Source organism: Meles meles, chromosome 16 (genome assembly GCF_922984935.1).
Source record: "Meles meles chromosome 16, mMelMel3.1 paternal haplotype, whole genome shotgun sequence".
Taxonomy (NCBI): Eukaryota; Metazoa; Chordata; class Mammalia; order Carnivora; family Mustelidae; genus Meles; species Meles meles.
This window is the reverse complement of record NC_060081.1, coordinates 74,535,683-74,557,078: the sequence shown is the minus strand read 5'-3', so window position 1 is coordinate 74,557,078 and position 21,396 is coordinate 74,535,683. Positions and strand designations below refer to the sequence as shown.

At 42.9% G+C, this 21,396-nt stretch overlaps 1 protein-coding gene across 2 annotated transcripts in view; it reads right to left on the bottom strand.

Annotated features, from left to right (window-relative positions):
- Nucleotides 1-237: 237 nt before the first annotated feature.
- The window catches only part of TSHZ2 (teashirt zinc finger homeobox 2), a 440,356-nt gene continuing 419,197 nt past the window's right edge, over nt 238-21,396 (bottom strand). For both annotated transcript variants that reach the window (XM_045981086.1, XM_045981088.1), the window contains exon 3: nt 238-3,725. Coding sequence is in view for 1 of the 2 variants with exons in the window: in XM_045981088.1 (XP_045837044.1) it covers nt 3,724-3,725 (2 nt within the window). In the remaining variant the exon portion in view is untranslated. The remainder of the gene's footprint in view (nt 3,726-21,396) is intronic.

Genomic DNA, 21,396 nt, shown 5'->3' with positions numbered 1-21,396 from the left:
TGGAGGTGTGTCCATACTGGTACCCATGTACTGAAACTGGGTGCCTGACCAGTTTCAGAAATGCTTCCCCAATATGTCATTTCATGAGCTTGCTTTCTGCGTTTCGACTAAGCTCAGCGGCTCGTGCCCGTGACATTAATTATGCAAGACTCAAACAGGCGAGCGGGCACATTTTGGGGGTGAGTTTTAAGAAATCTATTTGTGACCTTAAAGAAATTCTGTGGGGACTGTGTGGGCTATCCAATACATTCTGTGATTAGGGTCTACATTTAGGCCTTGACCTATTTTTAAGCTAGTTTCTTTTCTGTATGCTTTTCTGAAGGAGAAATCCCTCTTCTGAAATATGATTATTTTGAAAAGCAGGAATAAAAACACAGGTGACACAGGGGAGCGGCCCCTCCGGGAGCTCCTCCGCGCCACCCGCCCCGGCCAGGAAGGGTCAGGGTGTTGGGTGAGTTGTTCACTGTTGTACCCCATACCACCTGGAACAGTATCCCGCACACAGCAGGCGCCCTCTAATCTTCGTGGAATGAATTTGCTGAATGAATTGTATTTCCCATTCTCTCTCGTGTCCCCTGGTGGTTTGCAACGTGCTCTATATTTGGTGAATTTGCTGAACTACGAAATGGGGCCAAAGACATAAAACTTGAATATTTATATACGATTTTTTTCAGTGGACATTTTAGTTTGCAGCTGGTTGGCAGCCTTAGCTAGCAGGAGGGATGAAGAAGGAAAGGCGATTTCTCACCCTCACTGATAGCAAGGGATGGTGGTGGAATGGAGAGTCTCGAGTGTGATTTGCATGATATTTGCATGTCATGTTCCTTTCCATTTCTCAAGTTCCAATATATCAGCACTCTGCTTATTCAGAGGGAGGAAGACAGTGGTCTGAAAGCAGATACAAACATTCTCCTGAGCTCATGTTAGTTTCTTCCTCCAGAAAGAAGTTTCTAGAAGCCTCACAGGGCTCGCCAAATGAAAAGACAGGCCTGGGTCTCTAGAGATGTGCTGAGAGCCGTGTTTACCTCACAGCGTGAGCCCAGATCTTGTTTCCTAAGGAGAACATCAGCAGCTGTCCCTCAGCAGTGACATTTACAGTTACCAAGTGACAATTCATGCATCTTTCCAAATTTATCAATATTTTTGTCTCTCGCCACCCACCCCACCCCTCCATAGAAATTGCGCTAACAAAACCATATAGATTAAATGTTGAAGCAGATGATTTATTTGTTTTTTTTTCTCAGAAGGGAAACAATTTCCACAGAGTTGAGAATTGTATCGTGTCCCCCCAGTTGGAGCAAGAGCTCGCGAATCAGCTTCCGAAGGGTAGCGACAGAGTCTGAATTACATAACTTTATCTAATAACCCTGGGTTGGCGCAGGCAATTTTTAACAGCTTCAGGAAGTCCAATGCTAATGCATTGATTTTCCTTTAATAGAATTTCGTCGTTGAAGGACGGTGCTCAGTTGAGGCCACCCTTCAATCTTAACCCATGCGAAGACTGCTCCTTTCCAGTTGAGCTCCATTCATTTCTGGTTCAATAGGTTAAGCAAAGACAGACCTCGCTGTTCTCAATTCACTTTATGATCCTCCCATCATAAAAAATAATATCAGCACCTTGCTTTTCATGTCAGAACTACATTTGAGCCGCTATTCCCTATGCCCATGAGTAAATCCCATAAAAGCCGCCCCGTTGTACTGTTGCTATTTTTCCTTGTGGGTGATTGATTGATGGATGAGTGCTGACACTTCAATGAAGCTATTTCGACTGCCATCTCAATCCGATGATGTGAGGGGCATATTTTCTGTCCATGCCTCATTACTTTAGAATGACAGTCCTGGAACTTCATTTACTTTTTCCCTCCTTCCCCGAAGCGCCATATTTTTTCCCATCTAGGTTATGCATGCCATAAAAAAAGCAATTTGCTATTATATGTGGCATAAGGGCAACACTTTCCCTAGGAGGTAAATAAGAAGTTTTTTTTTTTTTTTTTTTAATCCCGATGTTGAATTTAGGGATCATGTCAAAATTTCCAAAGCAGTTTCAACAGGCCGGCTTCTGCGAGGAAGGGTGAAGAGGATATTTGGCTTCGTTCTGTGGGTGTTGAGACTTTTTTGTGTGTGACAACCTTGGTAATTAAAGCAACGACAACAAAATTGTTTCTTTTTGTTTGTTTGTTTGCTTCAGAATCATCTAAGTTCCTAGTGTTGTATGTAGAAAGAGTTTAACTATTTTGCCTATAGCTGAGTAGGAGTTTATAACACAATCCAGACTTTATCTGTCCTTTGAGAATAAGGAAATTCGTTGTTTAAATGCAATGATAGATTTATCTATTTATAGACTGCTTTCCGTTGTATGAAAAATGCGCAACTAGAGTAAACAGCTCTCCCCCTGAATTTCCAAACTGCGCACTGGGTATGCAGGACTTCTAATATTAAAACATGCTCTTAGCTTTTCCAAGTTGACTCAGGACCTGATTTTAATCTGTGTAATACAGTATTCCCGTTAATAATAACGTATAATTAAGACATCCGTTAAAAATCCATAACGTTAATTTAATGGAGAAAATCTAATACAGTTCTATTGGAATTTTTACGTTAAATTAACTTTAACGGGCTTTTAATGGATGTCTTAATTAGATCTCATTATTAACGGGAATATTCCACAAATTAAAATTGGGCCCTCAAAGTTTTAATGAAAAAAGTTGCGGGAACCCATTTAAAACGGACACCCTCTTTCATGCTTTCTGTTGCTGCTCAAGCTAAGCTGCGTTTCCAGGTCCACACACAGCAGGTTCTGCAGAAGATCACCGGGCAAGAGGGCAGCTGAGCTCTCCACCCTGTTGTGATCCCATCTTCTTGCTTTCCTCCAGATCCCGCATCGCACCAATTTCCCCAGTTCTGCCAATCTGCAGGTCTTGTATCTGTACTTAACACCTCCCCCCGCCCTTGTAACCAACAAAGACAATGATTAAAAAGATGCCCACCACCGCTTGGGAAAAAGTCTTTGGCAGTAACATGGTTAAGCCGACTGCGTGAACAACTTTCACGGAAGATGAAGCTTGTTCAGAGGTCTCCTTGGCTCCAGCTCTGGTCTGACTTCATAATTCTTCCACTCTGCGGAGATGCATGGCTCCCCAGGGCGGGGGCAGGACTGGGCAATCCAGGTGCAACCGTAATTGTTGCTCTGAACAGAAACATTTCCTTTAGACAAACGTTCCCAGAGGGGTTATAAATAGGAAATGGACATCACCATGAAAAGTAGGCTTCCAAGGGTCTGCAACGAGGGCAGCTCGCTTGGCCCTTAGACTATGAGGACTCATACTCCCCCGCCCTTTCCTGTCAAGTGTTACAGACACACGGAATAAGTACATCAATGTTCTCGGTCATTATTTTTCTTCAGTGGCACTTTGTTTTCTCATGACAGTGAAAAGGGGACCATGGAGACGAGACCGCCTCATTGCAGTTTATCAATGAAAATCTAATATCGTCCATAAGCAGAGAAGTGGAAATCAATACTTCATTACCAAATTGTTAGTAAGAATGAAGAGAGATGGCTGGGGTCAATTTTTTTTCTTTTTTTTTTTTCCTTTTCTCTCTCTCTCTTTTGGCAGTCTTCTCAGAGCAGGGTGTCAGGAGGAGTTCAATGTCAGAAGCAGGTGGTACAGTGAAGGACTCAGTGGGAGGGAGATCCAGGCTGGAAAGTTGAAACTAAGGCATTTATCCTGTAATGGGAAGCAGAACAACAGAAAAAGATGCATTATTTTCTGAGGAATAGCTCAGCTGGTTACTTCCCCCAGTAGCTGAATCGCCCACCTGCATGATCTCATGTGTATTAAGGGTCTGCGTGGAGTCATAGTTAAATCTAGTCTAGGGTGGGATATAACCACGTGATGGGAGCTAGAAAGGAAAAGCCAGTTTAGAGGGAAAAAAACACCTTTAAAATATAATGTACGGAAGAGATAGGTATACACTCTTGTTCATAACAGCATTATTCACAATAGGCAAAAGGAAGGAGCAGCCTCGATGTCCATTGACGGATGGATGGGTAAACAAAATGTGGTATGTGTATAGATACAACGGGATTGAAAGGAAATTCTCATACATTGTATAACATGCATGAAACTTCGGGACATTATGTTAAGAAAAAATAAGCCAGTCGTAGCATTCTATATGACTTCACTTCCATGAGGTACCTAGAGCGGTCAAAGACAGAAGCACAAAGCAGAAATGGCAATTGCCAGGGGCTGGGGAACGGGGAACTGTTGTTTGTGGGTATAGTTTCAATTTTGCAAGACAAGAAAGTTCTGGAGATGGATAGTCGTGACGGTTGCACAACAATGGGAACGTACTTAATGTCACCGAACTACCCTGGAAAATGATTCAGATGATAAATTTTATGTTTCATGTGTTTTTTGTAATGAAAAATAAAAACTACAATATACGTTCCCATTATAAAGCATTCCAAAAAAGAAAAAAAAAATCAACTTACGGTCCCACCAACCAGAGGGAGCTCCTAGTCATGTTCTGTTCTATTTTCGTCTAGTTTTCTCTTCCCGTGAATTTGTGAGAGGCGTACATAGTCATAAGTACAAACTGTGCAATTTTCCTCTCTGGTGTTTCCCCCCACTTGGATGCCCCATTTTTAATATCTACACGATTTCTATCACCTCTGGTATCAGAATCGACTAAAACATCATGATGTTGGACATTTAATTTGCTTCCAGTGTTGTTCAGTAATGGTCGACACTGTGATAAACATCTGTGCTTAAACCCTTGCAGTTTGCTGGGGTATATTCATAGGCTGAAATTTGCCAAATGTGGAATTCCTGAGTCAAAAGATCGGAACATTTTTGCTGTTGGGGAAATGCTACTTAGAAGTATGCTCTGTTATGGGAGATTAACTGGGAGAACTTCTTTTTCAGATATGTGTTATCTGGATTACTGTAAGAATGTGTATAGTTTCCATTAGCCCAACCTGGGTGGCATTCCTTGTTTACATCTTATTATTTATGTTTTTTATTTTAGTGAAGAAAAACACCTTTGGCTTATATGTCCTCGGTCTTTTGGAAGAGGAGAACTCCAAGTTTCTGGTAGAAGAATAAAGACACGTTGAAAGTTGTTGTCATTTGATGTGTGTAAAGAAATTATGCACAGGATACCCACCCACAACAGATTTTATAAATGATTCTTTGGTAAGAAATAGTAGGACTCCACTCCTAAAGCCAGTTGTTGTATACCTACCAAATGCTGGATACTTTTTACATATTACCACTAACACTTGAAACAACCTCATTTTATCTTATTTTATTTTTTTAAATATTTATTTGACAGAGAGATCACAAGTAGGAAGACAGGCAGGCAGAGAGAGGGGTAAGCAGGCTCCCTGCTGAGCAGAGAGCCCGACGCGGGGCTCAATTCCAGGAGCCTGAGATCATGACCTGAGCCGAAGGCAGAGGCTTTAACCCACTGAGCCACTCAGGTGCCCCGAAACAATCTCATTTTAAAAAATAAAAGAGTCTCAAGGAGGTTCGTGACTGGTCCAAGGTCACACGGCTAGTAAAAAGCAGAGATTGCCCTTGAATTTAGCTCTTCCCATTTGGAAGCTTCCGTGCTCACTTCAGGCACCACCCCCCACCCCGCCTTAGATTATGGATGGTCACCATCAGTGGAAGGAGTCATTTCCCTTTGACATTAGGTTTGTGTTTCAGAGACAAAGTAATCTTTCCTCCGACTTGGTTAGAACACCCTGGCAGGTCCAGAAACTTGAAGGAGAATGGTCATGTGGTTGGAGGAGGAGAGGAATGCATTAAAGAAAGAGAAAGAGATTTGAGGGCGGAAATTGTAATGGTATTAGGGGAAGGTAGGAGGAGGGAGAGAGGGAGAAAGGAAAGAGCAGCCTATTTGCTTACAGGGTGAAAGTGACCTACACTGGAGGCTGACTGAAGTCCTGGGTGGAGGGTTGACGCATGTTCTGCGTGAGGTCCTCCCTCTCTCCTCCCTGACCATGATATTAATGTGATGCCAGGTTTAAAAACTTTCATTTGTTGCTTCCTTGAACCTGCTCCAGATTTGTTCAACACTTAGACTCCTCTGGCTGGGTTTCTCTTAGGAAAAAGTTTGCCCTGGGAAGAGGAGCAAGGAGAATGAAAAAATAATTGTATTATATTATAGTCCCCTTCGTGGAAATTGTCAGCACACATCAGCATATTAAAGGCTCTAAGAAGTCCCACCACCAAAACCCAACTCAATCCAACACTTGGTTTAAGCACTTTGCTTAACCCAGTGCTTCCAGATTTGTTTGATGACCCTTTGCTTCCCCATAAAACACTCAACGAATATACTTGAACATAGTTTTTCTGGAAAATATCTTCACGACAGACTTTTGTGTAAAAACAAGAAAGTTGCTCAGCTCGTAAGATCTCAGTCCTGACCTCATTATTGACTTTCTGTGATTTTTTTTGCTCAGGTCCCATGGCTTTCTGGGGCCTCAGCATGAAAGGAGCCTGTCGTAGTGATAACTAGACATTTTCCGAGTTTACTCTTGGCTACCCACGCTAAGTCCGTGCCTCACCTTGAGTCAACCTCACGATGCTGCAGTGTGGGAGGGTGTAGTGTCTATATCTTCCAGCCTAGGAAAAGGACATTTAGGAAGGTGAAGCCATTTGGCCTGCAGTCAGCTGGCTGGTGAGTGGGCGAGAGGGTACTCAGGTTCAAGGTAGCTTGAGCTCTTAAACCACTGCTTCTTAGATGGTCTTGTGATGGCTTGATATTGTCGTAAAGTGTTGAACACTAACATTATTAACACTTCAGGGGCATTTCTCCAAGAGTATCTGTACAGTTAGTTACTGAGCTAAATTCTAGATATGAGCATGTTCTATTAAAACATGACTATCATGCTATTTCTACCCGACAAATCTCATACACCACCATGACGGATGGAAATGGTGGATCCTTCCAGAAAGTCAGTGTTCCCGTACTAAAGAGAGTGTAGTGTGTCAAGAGGAGAACTGAATCTTAGGCCACTTTGGGATGCTAGACCTCTTCTTACCATTGCTTATCTGAGAAGAAGAAGAAAATACACCTTATTTTTCTGTAGACCTAGAGATGAGACCCTGGCAGAGAATTGAAGGAATGAAGGGAATGAGAAGTAGCAACGTGACTTCTCACTGCTCAGAACGCAGTGTGTAAACGACTCTTGGTTGTGTCTCCACTGCTTGTTGAGGCCGAGCTTGGCTGCAGCGTGGTTTGTTTTGTTTTTTCCCTAGTATGTTAAGCTACTACTATAAAAATAAAACAGAAGTAAATAAAAAGTTTAATTACATATCTAAAAAGTCATTGGCACAGTTCATTAAAGAGAGTGTGTGAGGGAGAGCCAGGCGAAGAGATGCAATTATTTTTGTATTAATTGCGTAGCCGCCAACAGATGTGTAGAATTATATCTAATTTAGCCATGCTAGAATTGTGTTGTTTTTTTTTTTTTAAGAAAAGGAGAGAGCGAGCAGGTAGAGGGCCAGAGAGAGAGAGAATGAGAGAGAGAGAGAGAGAGAATCTTAGGCAGACTCCATGCCTAGTGCCGAGCCTGGCACGGACCAATCTTAGGACCTTGAGATCATGATCTGAGCAGGAATGAAGAGTCAGATGCTTAACTAACTGAGCCACTGAGGTGCCCCTGGCTGTGCTAGGGTTTCTAGTCCTTCTGGCACATCATTTTGGTTGGCCCTTCCTCTCCAGGCCCTTGCTAAGGCCTGCCTTCCTCTTTCTCTACTTCGTCCTGTTCTTCTCAGAGTTGCATGCTGTTCCTGGGGCCCCGGGACAGCTATGGTTGCTGCAAGGATAGGCACGCCACCAGCGTTGAATGGTTAGGTGCTGGGGGTCTTCGGCACCTTGCAATGTGTGCGACAGCTTCTTCTCACAAGGTAGTGTTGGCCCTCATCCTGCACCATTTTTGAAAATGTCTCTGTAGGTTGGGGTTTCTCAACCTTGGCACTCTTGATATTTTGGGCTGGATAATTCTTTGTTGCGGGAGACTCTCCTGAGCACTGTGAGATTTTTAGCAGCATCGCTGGCCTCTACTCGCTAGATTCCAGGAGCAGCCCCCTTACCCTCGAGTTGTGACAGCCAAAAATATCCCAGACGTTGCCAAATGTCCCTGGGGCGGGGAGCAAAATGATCTATCACAGCGGTTCAGAAGCGCTGACATAGTCGAAAACATTTTTATAATTATTTCAGCCTAGACCCTAATTTCATTCCACATATAAACACAAAGTCTTTGGTGCACCGTTTCTTATACACTGCATGGTCCAGAAATAAAGCAACCTTGCAAACAAAGAGAAACTGATTTGTTTTCTTTGGAAGTTTAAGGGGAGTTATTGTCCATTAAAACAGAAGCAAGTCACCTCTGGCGTTGCCACTCGTGGTATCTGAGACGCCCTTGCAACAGCCCTGAAACTGACAGGCAGGTGTCACTGGCATGTTCACTGATTGTCTACCTATAGAAACACACAACAGATGGCCTCACCATCCTTCAAGAACCTCGTGCCTGAGTGTGGCCCAAGGAGCAGCAGCATTGGCATCATCCCTGAGCTTGTTGGAAGTGCAGCGCTCCTATCCCCCGTCCTGCTGACTCAGAACCCACATTTCACAGGATGATCCCGGGGGATGATATTCATGTTTCAGAAGTCCCATTGGTGTGAACTTTCGTGCCTGAACGTTTTCCTTTTGTTTCTCATTGCATTGATTTCTTTTGGAAATTATGTGTGTAGGCTGGTCACGAGATCGATGAATTCATTTCTGGATCGTACAGGGGAAACCATAGACTGTTTGTGGGGACGTGTGCACCCTGGGTCTGTGAAGGGTGAGGACCCCGCCCTGCATGAGCCCCAGGCAGGCAGCTGCATCCAGTCTATGATGTGAATGATCACTGGTGTGCTGATGGTCCCGTGTTCCAGATGCGCAGGTCGGACTGCCTTCTTGACCTTTCTGTGTGAATATCTCACACAGAAAGAGGCGACTTTTTCAAAAGCAGGGAGCTTGAATTCCCCTGCCCCCAGCCCATTTCTCTTCCAAAGTTTCTGTTCATAGGAAATGGAACGTCAAGCTGCTCGGTTGTTCCAGCCAGAATATTGGGTCATCCTTGACACCTCATCATAAGATTTCTCACCAAAATCTACTTCCCCAACGCCCCAGTTCAAGCCTGTGTCTACCATCCCCAGATGACGGTGCCCTCTCCCTGGGCTGCTTTACTCTGTGTCCTGCCCATTATTTTCCATATAGCAAACAAAGTGAGCTTATGAAAACTTTAATTATTAGACCTCAGCCGCAGCAACTTCTTCCTAGAAACATCGCTGAAGGCAAAGGAAGCAAGGGCAAAAAATGAACTATCGAGACTTCATCAAGATAAAAAGCTTTGCACAGCAAAGGAAACAGTCAACAAAACCAAAAGACAACCAAAAGAATGAGGGAAGGTATTTGCAAAAGACATATCAGATAAAGGGCTAGTGCCCAAAATTTTTAAAGAACTTAGCAAACTCAACACCCAAAGAACAAATAATCCAATCAAGAAATGGGCAGAGGACATGAACAGACATTTTGGCCAAGAAGACATCCAGATGGCCAACAGACACATGAAAAAGTGCTCCACGTCACTCGGCATCAGGGAAATACAAATCAAAACCACAATGAGATATCACCTCACACCAGTCAGAATGGCTAAAATTAACAAGTCAGGAAATGACAGACGTTGGCAAGGATGTGGAGAGAGGGGAGTCCTCCTACACTGTTGGTGGGAATGCAAACTGGTGCAGTCACTCTGGGAAACAGCATGAAGGTTCCTCAAAAAGTTGACAATAGAACTACCCTATGACCCAGCAATAGCACTACTGGGTATTTACCCTAAAGATACAAATGTAATGATCCAAAGGGGCACATGTACCCGAATGTTTATAGCAGCAATGTCCACAATAGTCAAACCATGGAAAGAGCCCAGTTGTCCATCAACAGATGAATGGATAAAAAGGATGCAGTATATACACAATGGAATATCATGCAGCCATTAAACCCCCCAAATCTTGCCATTTGCAAAGACATGGATGGAGCTAGAGGGCATTATGCTAAGTGAAATAAGTCAATCAGAGAAAGAGAATTATATGATCTCACTGATAGGAGGAGTCTGAGAGGTAAGGTAGGGAGGTCATGGGGGAAAGGAAGGAAAAATGAAACAAGATGGGACAGGAGAGGGAGACAAACCATAAAAGACTGTTAATCTCAGGAAACAAACTAAGAGTTGCTGGAGGGGAGGAGAGTGGGAGGGATGGAGTGGCGGGGTGATGGGTATGTGCTATGGTGAGTGCTGTGAATTGTGTAAGACTGATGATTCACAGACCTTTACCCCTGAAAGAAATAACACATTATATGTTAATAAAAAAAGAGAACTTTAATTAGATTGAAACAGTCATTCCCTATTTCCTCCCAGCTTAGAGTCCTTCAGTGACCTCCACCACACTTAGGAAAAACTCTGTTTTTCTAAGACATTCTGCCTGATCTGGCCTTGCCACCTCTCTGACTTACTTGGGTCTGTTGGCCCCTTGCTGATCTGTCCCAAGAACACTGGCCTTCTGACAGCATCCGAAGAACGTGCCGAGGGGATTTGCAAGTGCAGTTCCCTCTGTCGAAGCCATCCTTCCTCCTATTTGTTTAGCAACAAATAATTCAAGCCGAAACTGAAATGTCACTTCCTCAGAGAAGCGTTCTCTTGTCCTTGGGGCTTGACTAAGTTCTTTTGACATAGTCTTGCATCTTATATGTTGTTCTTATGGGACTTACTGCAGTTTATAATCATACTTACAGCTGTAATTTTTAATGTAGTGTCTGCCCCCTACACTGGCTTGTAAATGCCAGGAAGGTAGGGACCCTGTGTTTTATGTATTTATTTATTTATTTGAGAGGGTGGGGAGGCAGAGAGCACACAAACAGGGGGAGGGGCAGAAGGAGAGGAAGAGACTCTCAAGTAGGCCTCCTGCTGAGCATGGAGCCTGATGCGGGACTCGATCCCAGGACCCTGAGATCATGACCTGAGCCAAAACCAAGAGTCAGAGGCTCAATACCCAATACCCACAGCCCCGACTGTGGCTTGATCATAACAGTATCCCAAGCAGATAAGCCAATGCCTGACACATAGTATGTACTTGATAAATATTTGCTGAGTGAATGAAGCCCTAACAATAATATAAAAAGAGAATTTTAAAGTACTTAATACTAAGATAATGCAAAAGCAAACAATAGATTTGCCTGGAATCCTACTTCTCTAATTCTATGAGAGAGATAATGTAGAATATATAAAGAAAAAAGGAAGAGATTAGGACAATTAGTCCAAGGAAATGTAAGTGGACATGAACCAGATTTGCCATCTACTTGGTACTTTCAACTTTAAAGAATAATTTATTTTGCCATTTTGAAATAATTTACATCTTTTCAAAATTTTTTTGAAACACACATTCTTACACACAATGTGTGTGTGTGTGTGTGTCTACTTTTTTGAAATATATTGGATAAATATTCGTAGCCCCAAAGATAAAAAGATTGAGGCTGTGAGAGTTTAAATAGTTTGTTCCCATAGTGATTAGTGATGAAATCAGGATATCCGATTCTTAATTCTGGCTTCTAAAAACTGGTTAAAAACAAAAAGTGAAATATAAATGCTGAAAATACATAAAGTGCATTATTAAAAAAACAAAAGACTGTGTTAAGAAAGCAAAGTGGTTGTGGAGACATGTGATTCCTAACCATGTAATCCTGGGAGAAACGTGCAGTTAATATTTTTTCAAATTGATTTTACAACTTGAAAATCCAAATTAGCTCACCTATATTGCTGAATTTCATCATTAGTGCTTCACCTAATTTTTCCTAAGAGAAATCTCTGTGTGCAGAAACCCTTAAACTTGGGTGGACCAATTTCAATTTTTTAGAGGGAAATAAAGTAATTGCTTAAATGTATTGAATGCTTTTCATATGCCAGACACAGCGCCACATAAGTAGGTGGATGATATTTTCAAATATTATCTGCTGTGCTTCTGCTTTTTCTTGATTTCTTTCTTCCACGTAGTTTTGCCACATGGAAAACTGATACTGAGACCAACTGCTCTTGGAAAGGGAGGCCACAAAAGAAGCCATACAGAACACAGTGGCTGGGCTTCTGAGTGGAGAGTGGGACTTTAGTTTTCTTATAATAAATCACAAAAAGGTTGAGTCAATAAAATAATTAAAATAGAAGAGTCACATTCAGGTAATGACTATTAACTTTAGGCCTGCCCACTTTCGCATTATTTCCGAGTCATCTCAACACTCTGGGGGTGGGGGAGATATCCAGTGTTACAGAGGAAGAAGCTGACGTTTAGGTGACTGAAGTGACTTATCCCAGGTCCCATGACATTAAATGGAAATGGATATGCCAGTATACAATTGGAATATATCTTTTCTGGACCTCAGATCCTTTACTCTTTACCACCCAAAGAATCGTGCCTGACATTGGAACCGTTATCAATGAGACCACAGATTCTTTGTCAGAGGGGTGCTTGGCTACACCTTTGAAGATCAGGATGCAAAACTATTATTGATTTTGATAGTGTTTGCCTTGGAACATCTAAATACAGATGACATGCAGGTCATAATCAACACACTGGAAAATCTCAACTTTTGAACTTCCTCTCCTAAAGCACAACTTGTGATAAGTCAACCATGTGTCTCAAATGTGTGATATATGCTCCATGACACAAACCAGACAGCCGATTGCCACAGCCCTACAGCTAAAGGCTAGTTTTTCTATTTCTTTTCTTTTTTCTTTCTTTCTTTTTTTTAGTTAGTGTGAGAGCAAACACTTTGTAAGCTGACCTCCACCCTCTACCACCAGCTTCCAGTGTCTAACGGAGTGGGTGAAGGGGAAATAATTTTTAAAATAATTTCCATTTTGGTCTACGTAATGGGCAGCCCTCGAAATGGTTTAAAACCTCTTCACCACCGTGTGTGAAATGGCCACGGAATGAAATTGGCAGACGCAGGGTGACATCTTGGAGACCGACAACAACGAAAATGTCGGGCGAGAAGACGTGGGGCCTCCCGAGAGTGACGGGGATGCTGTCACTAGGTGTCATTTGTGTCCTTCCTTGTGTGTCAGTTTAGAAGATTTTAACGGCAGAAGAAAATCTTTCCCTGAAAGTACACTCTTCAACTTCAGACTACCCGAGGAGTTAAGAAAGAGAGATGAACGAAAAGGCATTGGGGTTTGCCCTGTGAAAGTCTCTTGATGACTAATAATGGGATTATGGAATCTTTTTTTTTTTAATATTTTATTTATTTGACAGAAAGAGATCACAAGTAGGCAGAGAGGCAGGCAGAGAGAGATGGGGGAAAGCAAGCTCCCCGCTGAGCAGAGAGCCCGATGCAGGACTCGATCCCAGGACCCTGGGATCATGACCTGAGCCGAAGACAGAGGCTTTAACCCACTGAGCCACCCAGGCGCCCCAGGGATTATGGAATCTTAACTGCTGTACAGTTATCCCTAATTATAACCAAATGTGTGTCAATCTAAATAAAAATGATAAGGCAGACAGAGGCCTTCTCCAACCTACCAACTAGCATTTTAACATGAATCTCTCTCAGTACAGTGCTTTGACAAAGCTTGGAGTGGATAATTATCAGAAAGAGATGGAACCCAAAGTGAAGTAAAACATATTTTTGCAGAAAGGAATGGTTTCAGTTTTAAATGTTTGGTTACCCTGGGAACCTCCTGCTGTCTTGATTGCATTCTATCACAAAAGTTATGCCTGAAGTTTCTGCCATTCTGTATTGGGAAAGGTTTTGCTTATTCTTAAACACTGTTCTACATTTGTTATGGTAAATGAATCTTGGGGTGGATCAGGTTTCCATTCTTACTTTCACTACTGGGAAGCTCAGCGTGCAATTGGTGGCCCAGCTTTAGTGATTGTGTAGCCTCTTGGGGCTCCAGTCTATACTCATTAACTTCTTTTCATATTTACTCTTCATTTTTTTTTGGCACATTTGTTAATAGCGTCGCTCTGTCATTTACTAGCTGTTTGATCTTGGGGAAATGACTTACCCTTTCTGAACCTAAATTCCACCTCTGCAAAATCAGGCTGATACTAGTATCTTTCACACCCGGTGCTGGGTACGTAAGAAAAATGCAGATTTTAAAAAAGTGATTTTCCTTTCTTTTATGATTTTATTTCTTTGCATACAATATAGCACCTTAAAAGTGCCGTGGAATAAGATGTAGAGTAAATTAAGAAACTACATGTATAAAATTCTGCTTATGTGTTAGAAATAAGTAATCATTGGGTCTTGGAAAATGAATTATTCTTTCCTTCTGGAAACTTGAAAAACCAAGTAGAAGAGAGGCTGTTTAGTTTGTGTATTAAATGTTGAAAAGAAATCAGTTGTCAATTCAGATGTGAAGCTCAGAAAAGTTTTCCCCTTTTATTAAAAAAAAAAGGATAAAATAGCATTTCAAAACATTTGATGTGGTTATTAGGAAGAAGAAAGTAGAAAGCCGTCATAATACCTACCATTTTATTAAGTGCTCATTATAAGCTCTGTACTTCACAATAATACTTGAGAGTAGATCTCATTGTCCCTATTTACTGATGACAAAATAGAGGCTGAACTTGGTTAAGAAATTTAACCAAGAAATTTAAATTCCTTAACCAAGTTCAGATAGGTAGCAAGAAGTAGAGACGGCATTTGGACTTTGGTCTGTCTGACTTCAAAGTCTGTTCTCTAGCCAATATTTATTGCTGTCAAGGAACTAACTAGAATCTTTTAAAGGCACATTGCTCAGTAAAGCTATATAATGAAAAATAAGGACGAAAAACTGTTCAGCTGTTGTCATCCTTTCAAGAAATGAATTAGAAAGATGGTGAAGATCAGGACAACATCCTGACAACAGAAAGGGAAAATGTCCTTGGTGGTTTCAACCTTAATTATAATTTCGTTTGGCAATTATGTATTTCACATTTGACAATTCTCCTCGATGGTTGATTTTGGTGCATGGCCATAGAAGAGAAAAGAAAGCAATTTCCCTGTACCCATTTTTATTGAGCCACATTCATATACTCCAAAAGGGCACTTAAATTGTTTGAAAGAGGTCTAGATGCTGGCAAACACCACCATAAACAACCCGGACAGCTTAAAACCCGAACCGTCAACGACATGATTCACAATGGAACCTATCTTCTCTAAGTGGAGTGCAGAGCCAAATGTTATTTATTACAACTAACTTACAACCAAACGAGATTCACTGCATGGACACAGCTAGGGGACTTTACTGCCACCTAAATGTGAGTTGTTGACATTCAGGAAGAACGATATGTCCCCCAAACATGACAAATAAACAGGGCAGATTTTTTTCTTTCTTTTTTTTTTTTTAGCCACTGTGATTATGTGTGTAAGCCCAGGGCAACCCCATTGTGGTGTTACCTACAAGAGAAAAAGGGGTTAGTGGGTTGGAATCCATGTTTAGATAATTCAGATAAACCCTCCTACTTTCCAAGAAGAGTTTCCCTTCTCTTTAGTGATAGTTTCATTCATTGGGTACCTCGTCTTTGCCTGAAGCTTGACTGCTGTTGTTTTATTTAATTCTTATGATAATCTCCATAACCTCCAGATGTAGGTCTTATGAACTCCTTCTGAGAGGTCAGGAAGCTGAGAGACAGAGCTTTGAATGATGGGACCAACATGATGTGCCCGTTGGGACCGTAGAGCAGGATGTGAACTCAGGTCTCTTTCTGTCACCAAAGTACCAGGATAACTAGTACCCTTTACCAATTCGATTGTTACCCGTAATCATCAATCCTCACAAGAAATTTGGAAACTATGAGTTATTTCCTCATTACAAGTGAAGGACCGGAGGCTAGGAGGTTGAATTCTCCCCTCCGTCCACACAGCTATTTCCTAGTGAAGCTGGAATGACATCAGGATTTGTCTGGATCTCTCACTCAGCTTCATCTAACTCTACCAATGGCTTTCAAAGTACGTTATGGAATGCCTGAGTCCCTCGAGATGCTCTTAAAAAAAAAAGATTTTTTAGAAATTCATTCATTTATGTTTCCTCAGAAGTGTCAAGCTCCTTCCTGCCTCCCAGTCTTTGCACCTGCTGTATACCTTACCCACACTGCCCCCTCCCATGGCCCTGCCTGGATAATTCCTGCTCCACCCATGATCACTCATCCACTGGCTGAAGTATCATGTCCTCAGAAAGACCTTTGCTTATTCCAGAATCTAGACCTTTCCTTATCCCAGAAAAAAAATCCAGATTTTTCTTTTTCTCTGCTAGCTCCAACTGGCCATTAATAATGTTCGTGCGAATACTGACTTAATGCATGGTTCTTCCACCAGCCTGTAGGAGGACAGGGATGGCGACCGCTTTGTTCCACCAGTCTCCAAAGGGCCAGCTCGGTGCCTGGCCCCTGGGTGTCCTTCAGTGAAGAAACATGAGTTTTTCTTCCTACTTTAATCATTGCTTTACCTTCGCAGAATCAGGAAAATGGAAGCGAATGACCTCAGGGATTCTCCCTGGACTCACCATTCTGCAGATGGTGACCTGGAGACCCAGGCTTCCCATCCACTGGACGACGGGAACAATAACAAGAAATACCCGTTATTTATCAACCAAGCATGTTCTTGACCTGGAGCCCAGGTGTTTAACCAAATATGTCTAATCCTCAAGATGAATGCGGAAACAGACTCTGAGGTGTTAAGCAGCGTGCCCACGTGCAGAGCTAATAAATGGCACGGAATGATCTGTGCCTTGTGCCTCTGAACACACTCTGCACGCCAGCCCCTCTCCACGTGCGAGTCACCGGCAGCTTTAAAACACTCATGCCTGGGGCACCTGGGTGGCTCAGTGGGTTAAGCCTCTTCCTTCAGCTCAGGTCATGATCTCAGGGTCCTGGGATAGAGCCCCACATCGGGCTCTCTGCTTGGTAGGGAGCCTGCTTCCTCCTCTCTCTCTGCCTGCCTCTCTGCCTACTTGTGATGTCTGTCTGTCTGTCTGTCTCTCTCTCTCTCTGTCAAATAAATAAAACCTTAAAAAAAAACACTCATGTCTAGATACACTCTCAGAGATTTTGCATTAATTGGTCCAGGACTTGGCTTGGGCACTGGGGGTTTTTAGAAGTTTCCCAGGGAATTCTCACGTGCTGCCAAGATTGAGAACTGCTGCTCTAATGTTTGACTGATTGATTGATTAACTGATTACTGCCACTTAATCAATTGTCCTTCTTGCAGAGATTCGAGCAAAACACATGATTTGTACAATTCTACTACAGCATTCCTTGTTTCTGTCTCTCGTTCTCTTCCCCTCCCTCTCTCTTTCCCTTCCCCACTCCAAAATCTGCTTTTTACGTAGGTCAGATTCCTTCACAACACCTACAGAAACCAAAAACCAAAAAACAAGCCCACGGTGTATCACTGTTTATAAAGATAGAGGCCCTCACTTACAAATCCCAGACAAAGTGGTCTAGTTACTTCTCAAATAAAGGAGTGAGCCACTAAATTTCCATACAGACAGAATTCTCAGGAGACCATCCAGACCATGGGGTGGGGTTTGCGTGCCCTTCAGTCATAAGGACAACTGCTGTTATCCGATAATGAAGATTCACCTGGTGCCAGGCACTGTGTGAGGCTGATGGGCGATAGAGAACTTCCCCCTTCCCCCACCAGACCAAACCAGCAGTACCATTATCAGCAGAACCATTCTACAAAGGGTCAGTTGGTTCATGAAGTGATGGTCAGCACGGTTTGTAAGAGGTGCATTCTCGATCTGAACCTTCCTCTGCTTACCCCGCCATCACTGCTAACTACACTGCCTCCTAGAGGCCTCCACAGTCTCTGGCCTGTGATCCAGTTTGTGCACTGAAAAAACACTGAATTAGGCGCTCTTCCTCGAAGGAATCCAACGATTTCCTCCACCCTTAAATCAGCTGTTGAGAAGCAATGATAGGGATTTTCAATGTCTCACTTATAAAATTTACTGGGAAGCTTTCAGTCCTTTGCAGTATAGCTGTAGTTGAAGCGGTGAGGCGGCCCTCTCGTCTTTGCTGTCAAGAAAGTTAATGGAAAGCTTGTATGGAGGTTCCTGTAGCCACAGGCTGCTCCCTCTGAGGCTGGGGGCAGGGACAGGGACAGGGACAGGGACAGTGTGGTGGTTGTGAGACGTAACCATTGATGTTAAAGTCATAATGACATATGGTTTATTGACAAGCAAAGTGGAAGCCCGTGTTATGGCCTGATTATGTCCCCTCAAAATTCATATGTTGATGAGCTACACCCCAGTGCCTCAGGATGTGACTGGATTTGTGGAAAAAGCCCTTAAGAGAGGTGATTAAAGGAAGACGAAGCCATTAGAGTGGGCCCCAATCCAATCTGACCGGTGTCCCTCTGAGAAGAGGAGATTAGGGCACAGAAGAAACACTAGGGATTTGTGGGCACAGAGGAAAGACCACGTGAAGAGACAGCCAGGAGGCGGCCATCTACCAGCCAAGGAAAGAAACCGAAGAGAAAACCAGCCCTGCTGACACCTCGATCTTGGATGTCAAGGCTCCAGAACTGTGAAGAAATAAGTTTCTGTTGTTTGAGCCCTGTGAGTCCGTGGTACCTTGCTGTGGGAGCCTGAGCTGACTAACAGAGCCAGAGAAGGAACAATAAAGTTCCCAAGCCTGCAGCTGGTCCCAGTGGCCTGGAGGCAGCCCATTCTTTCACATTCTGGAAAGTGTATTCAAATTTGTTGTCTTCCTTCCACTTCTTGCCTGCGGTGTGAGGAGGGAAGGGCAGGTATTGTTAAGACCATTTAAGAAAGAAAGTAGATTGAGGCCTAGCACATTTCCACAAGATCATAAAGCAATTTGATGGCCAATGTCGCACCACAGCTCTCAGAATTTAGTTTTGAGGAATGCCTGGGTGGCTCCATTGGTTAAAAGTCTGCCTTCGGCTCAGGTCATGATCCCACGGTCCTGGGATCAAGCTCCACGTCGGGTTCCCTGCTCAGTGGGGAGTCTGATTCCCCCTCTCCCTGCCACTCCCCCTGCCTGTACTCTCTCTCTGTCAAATAAATAAATAAAATCTTAAAAAAAAAACTTAAAAAAAAGAATTTAATTTTGAGAAGGATTACACATGTTTTTGGGAAAGGAAATCCTCTGGATGGTTCAAAAGGAGTGTCTTAGAAACCGTTGACTCCATAATTCGCTAAGCTTACACCTGAAGAGTTTCCTAGTAACCTTGGGGTAACGAGAGGGAAGGTTTGTCTCAGATATCAGTTTTAGTCCAGCACAGGGACTCTCAAAGAGCTTTGCAGAGGAGAAGGGATGTAGAAACTTCCAGAAGGGGCATCCAGGATTGTGTGTGCCTGAGAGAATCTTTTTGGGACTTCTTACCCTCATTTCAATCAAAGCAACTTCATTTTATCTGTTTTGTATACAGGGCTCCATATAAGATTATATTTGAAAAACATTCAACTGCTCCCCTAAATTATTACTATAAATTTATATGATGATGGTGATAAAACCTGATGTCCCCTGGACCAGGTGAAGTAACAAAACTTCGGCTGTGCATCAACTCTTCCCTTACCAGTGAATACTTGACAATATTCTTTCCACAAACACCGGGGCAGCATTTTCTGGGGGCCAGACACCGGGTCCTGTCTCAATATAAGGAATGAAGCCGGGAACGCAGCAGAGAGAACCCCTCTCTCTCTCTGGGGCTTTGAACCATGGAGGGAGAGAAGGTGAGGTACGAGACCATAGGAGGTAAGGCCAGCGGTGTGGAGAGGAGGAGGAGGAGGCAGGGTGCTGGCCGCATGTCCACTCTAAGAAGGGACCAGAGAAGCCTCTCTAGAAGGTGGTATTTGAGTTAAGACCTGATAGAGGAGAAAGGGCCACCCATGGTGGGGGGTGTGATGGAGGAGTTCATGCCCAGGGAAGCATCAGTTGGTGCAAATCTCCGAAGGTGAGACGGGGCTGCGGCCAATGGAGGGGATGTAACAAGACCAGCACAGAAGGAGACTGAGCTCAGACCAGCAAAACCAACCCATTAACAACCAAGAGTAAAACCAGAGCTGCCTCCCCCATTCAGCGGCCCTTGGTCAAGTCCCATCTGTGGCCTGTCTTCATATGGTCTACGGGCTAAGAACGATTTCTACAGTTTGAAAGGGCTGAAATACATCAAAACAAGGATAATATTTCATGACACACCAAAATTACATGCAATTCCAATTTCAGAGTCCATTGATAAAGTTTTATTGGCACACAGACACACACATTTGTTTACATGTTATTTATGGCTGCCATCATGCTACAAGGGCAGAGCTGAGCAGTTGTGACAGATTGTATTAGTCCGCGGAGTCTAGAATATTTACTATCTAGCCTGTACAGAAAAAGTTGCCCATCATTTGTTCTTTTTGGAAATAGCTCTTTTTGGAAATACCTGCGGATGTGACTTCCCTCTATTTAATGATGGGCCCCTTTTCCTCAAAGGTCTCTAGACAGAGACATCCGTGAAATGCTGGCTCCTTGGATTCAACACTCCAAGAAGGTCTCCCTTACTCTTTGCTGATTGCGGATACATACTCCTTAATTGCGTTAATATGCGTTGAGAGATTTTCCTATGCCTGGAACTGGGCCAGGTGCTAAATGTTCAAGTTGGAACACGATAGTTTGGTCCTTGCCTTCCTGCAGTTTATGTTCTAGTTAAACAGGTTTTCAACGGACTTTCCTTCTGCTCTTAGCTGCCTCTGCATCATGGGCACCGGAGGGGTTCCTTTTGTAGCTTCAAAGTCAAGCCAATCAAACGTATGCCATATGCACACCAAGGCCCTGCTCGTTAGGCCGCGTTTCAGTAAGCAACAAGGGAAAATAAGATGGAGACACATGCATGAAGTCATTTCCACGCTACAAGGAAAACCTTCACCTGACACCCACGCACAGAATTCGGGCATCCATGAACTCACGACTTTCATTTCACACACCTGTAACTGAAATCCTTCCTGTATGAATGTAGACACCGAATCACAACAGTAGTAGTCACAGCACGATTTTCACCACCAATCCTTTCCCCAAAACCTCACAGATATTTTATGTCACGTTATGGTTGTTGAAAATACGTTGCAGTATTTACTTATCATTACTTTGAAATCATCATGGTCTTTAGCTTTAGTGCTGGTCATGCTATTTAATGTACATAAATTCACTTATTACGCTGTGACACACTGACTTCTTTTGTATTTAGTAACTGTAGTTCCATGATTAAAAAAAAATTTAAAAATCTTAATTATTTTATTTTATGTCTTTAAAAGCATTAATTTTGAGAAGGGCTTCCCCAGATGGCTAAAGA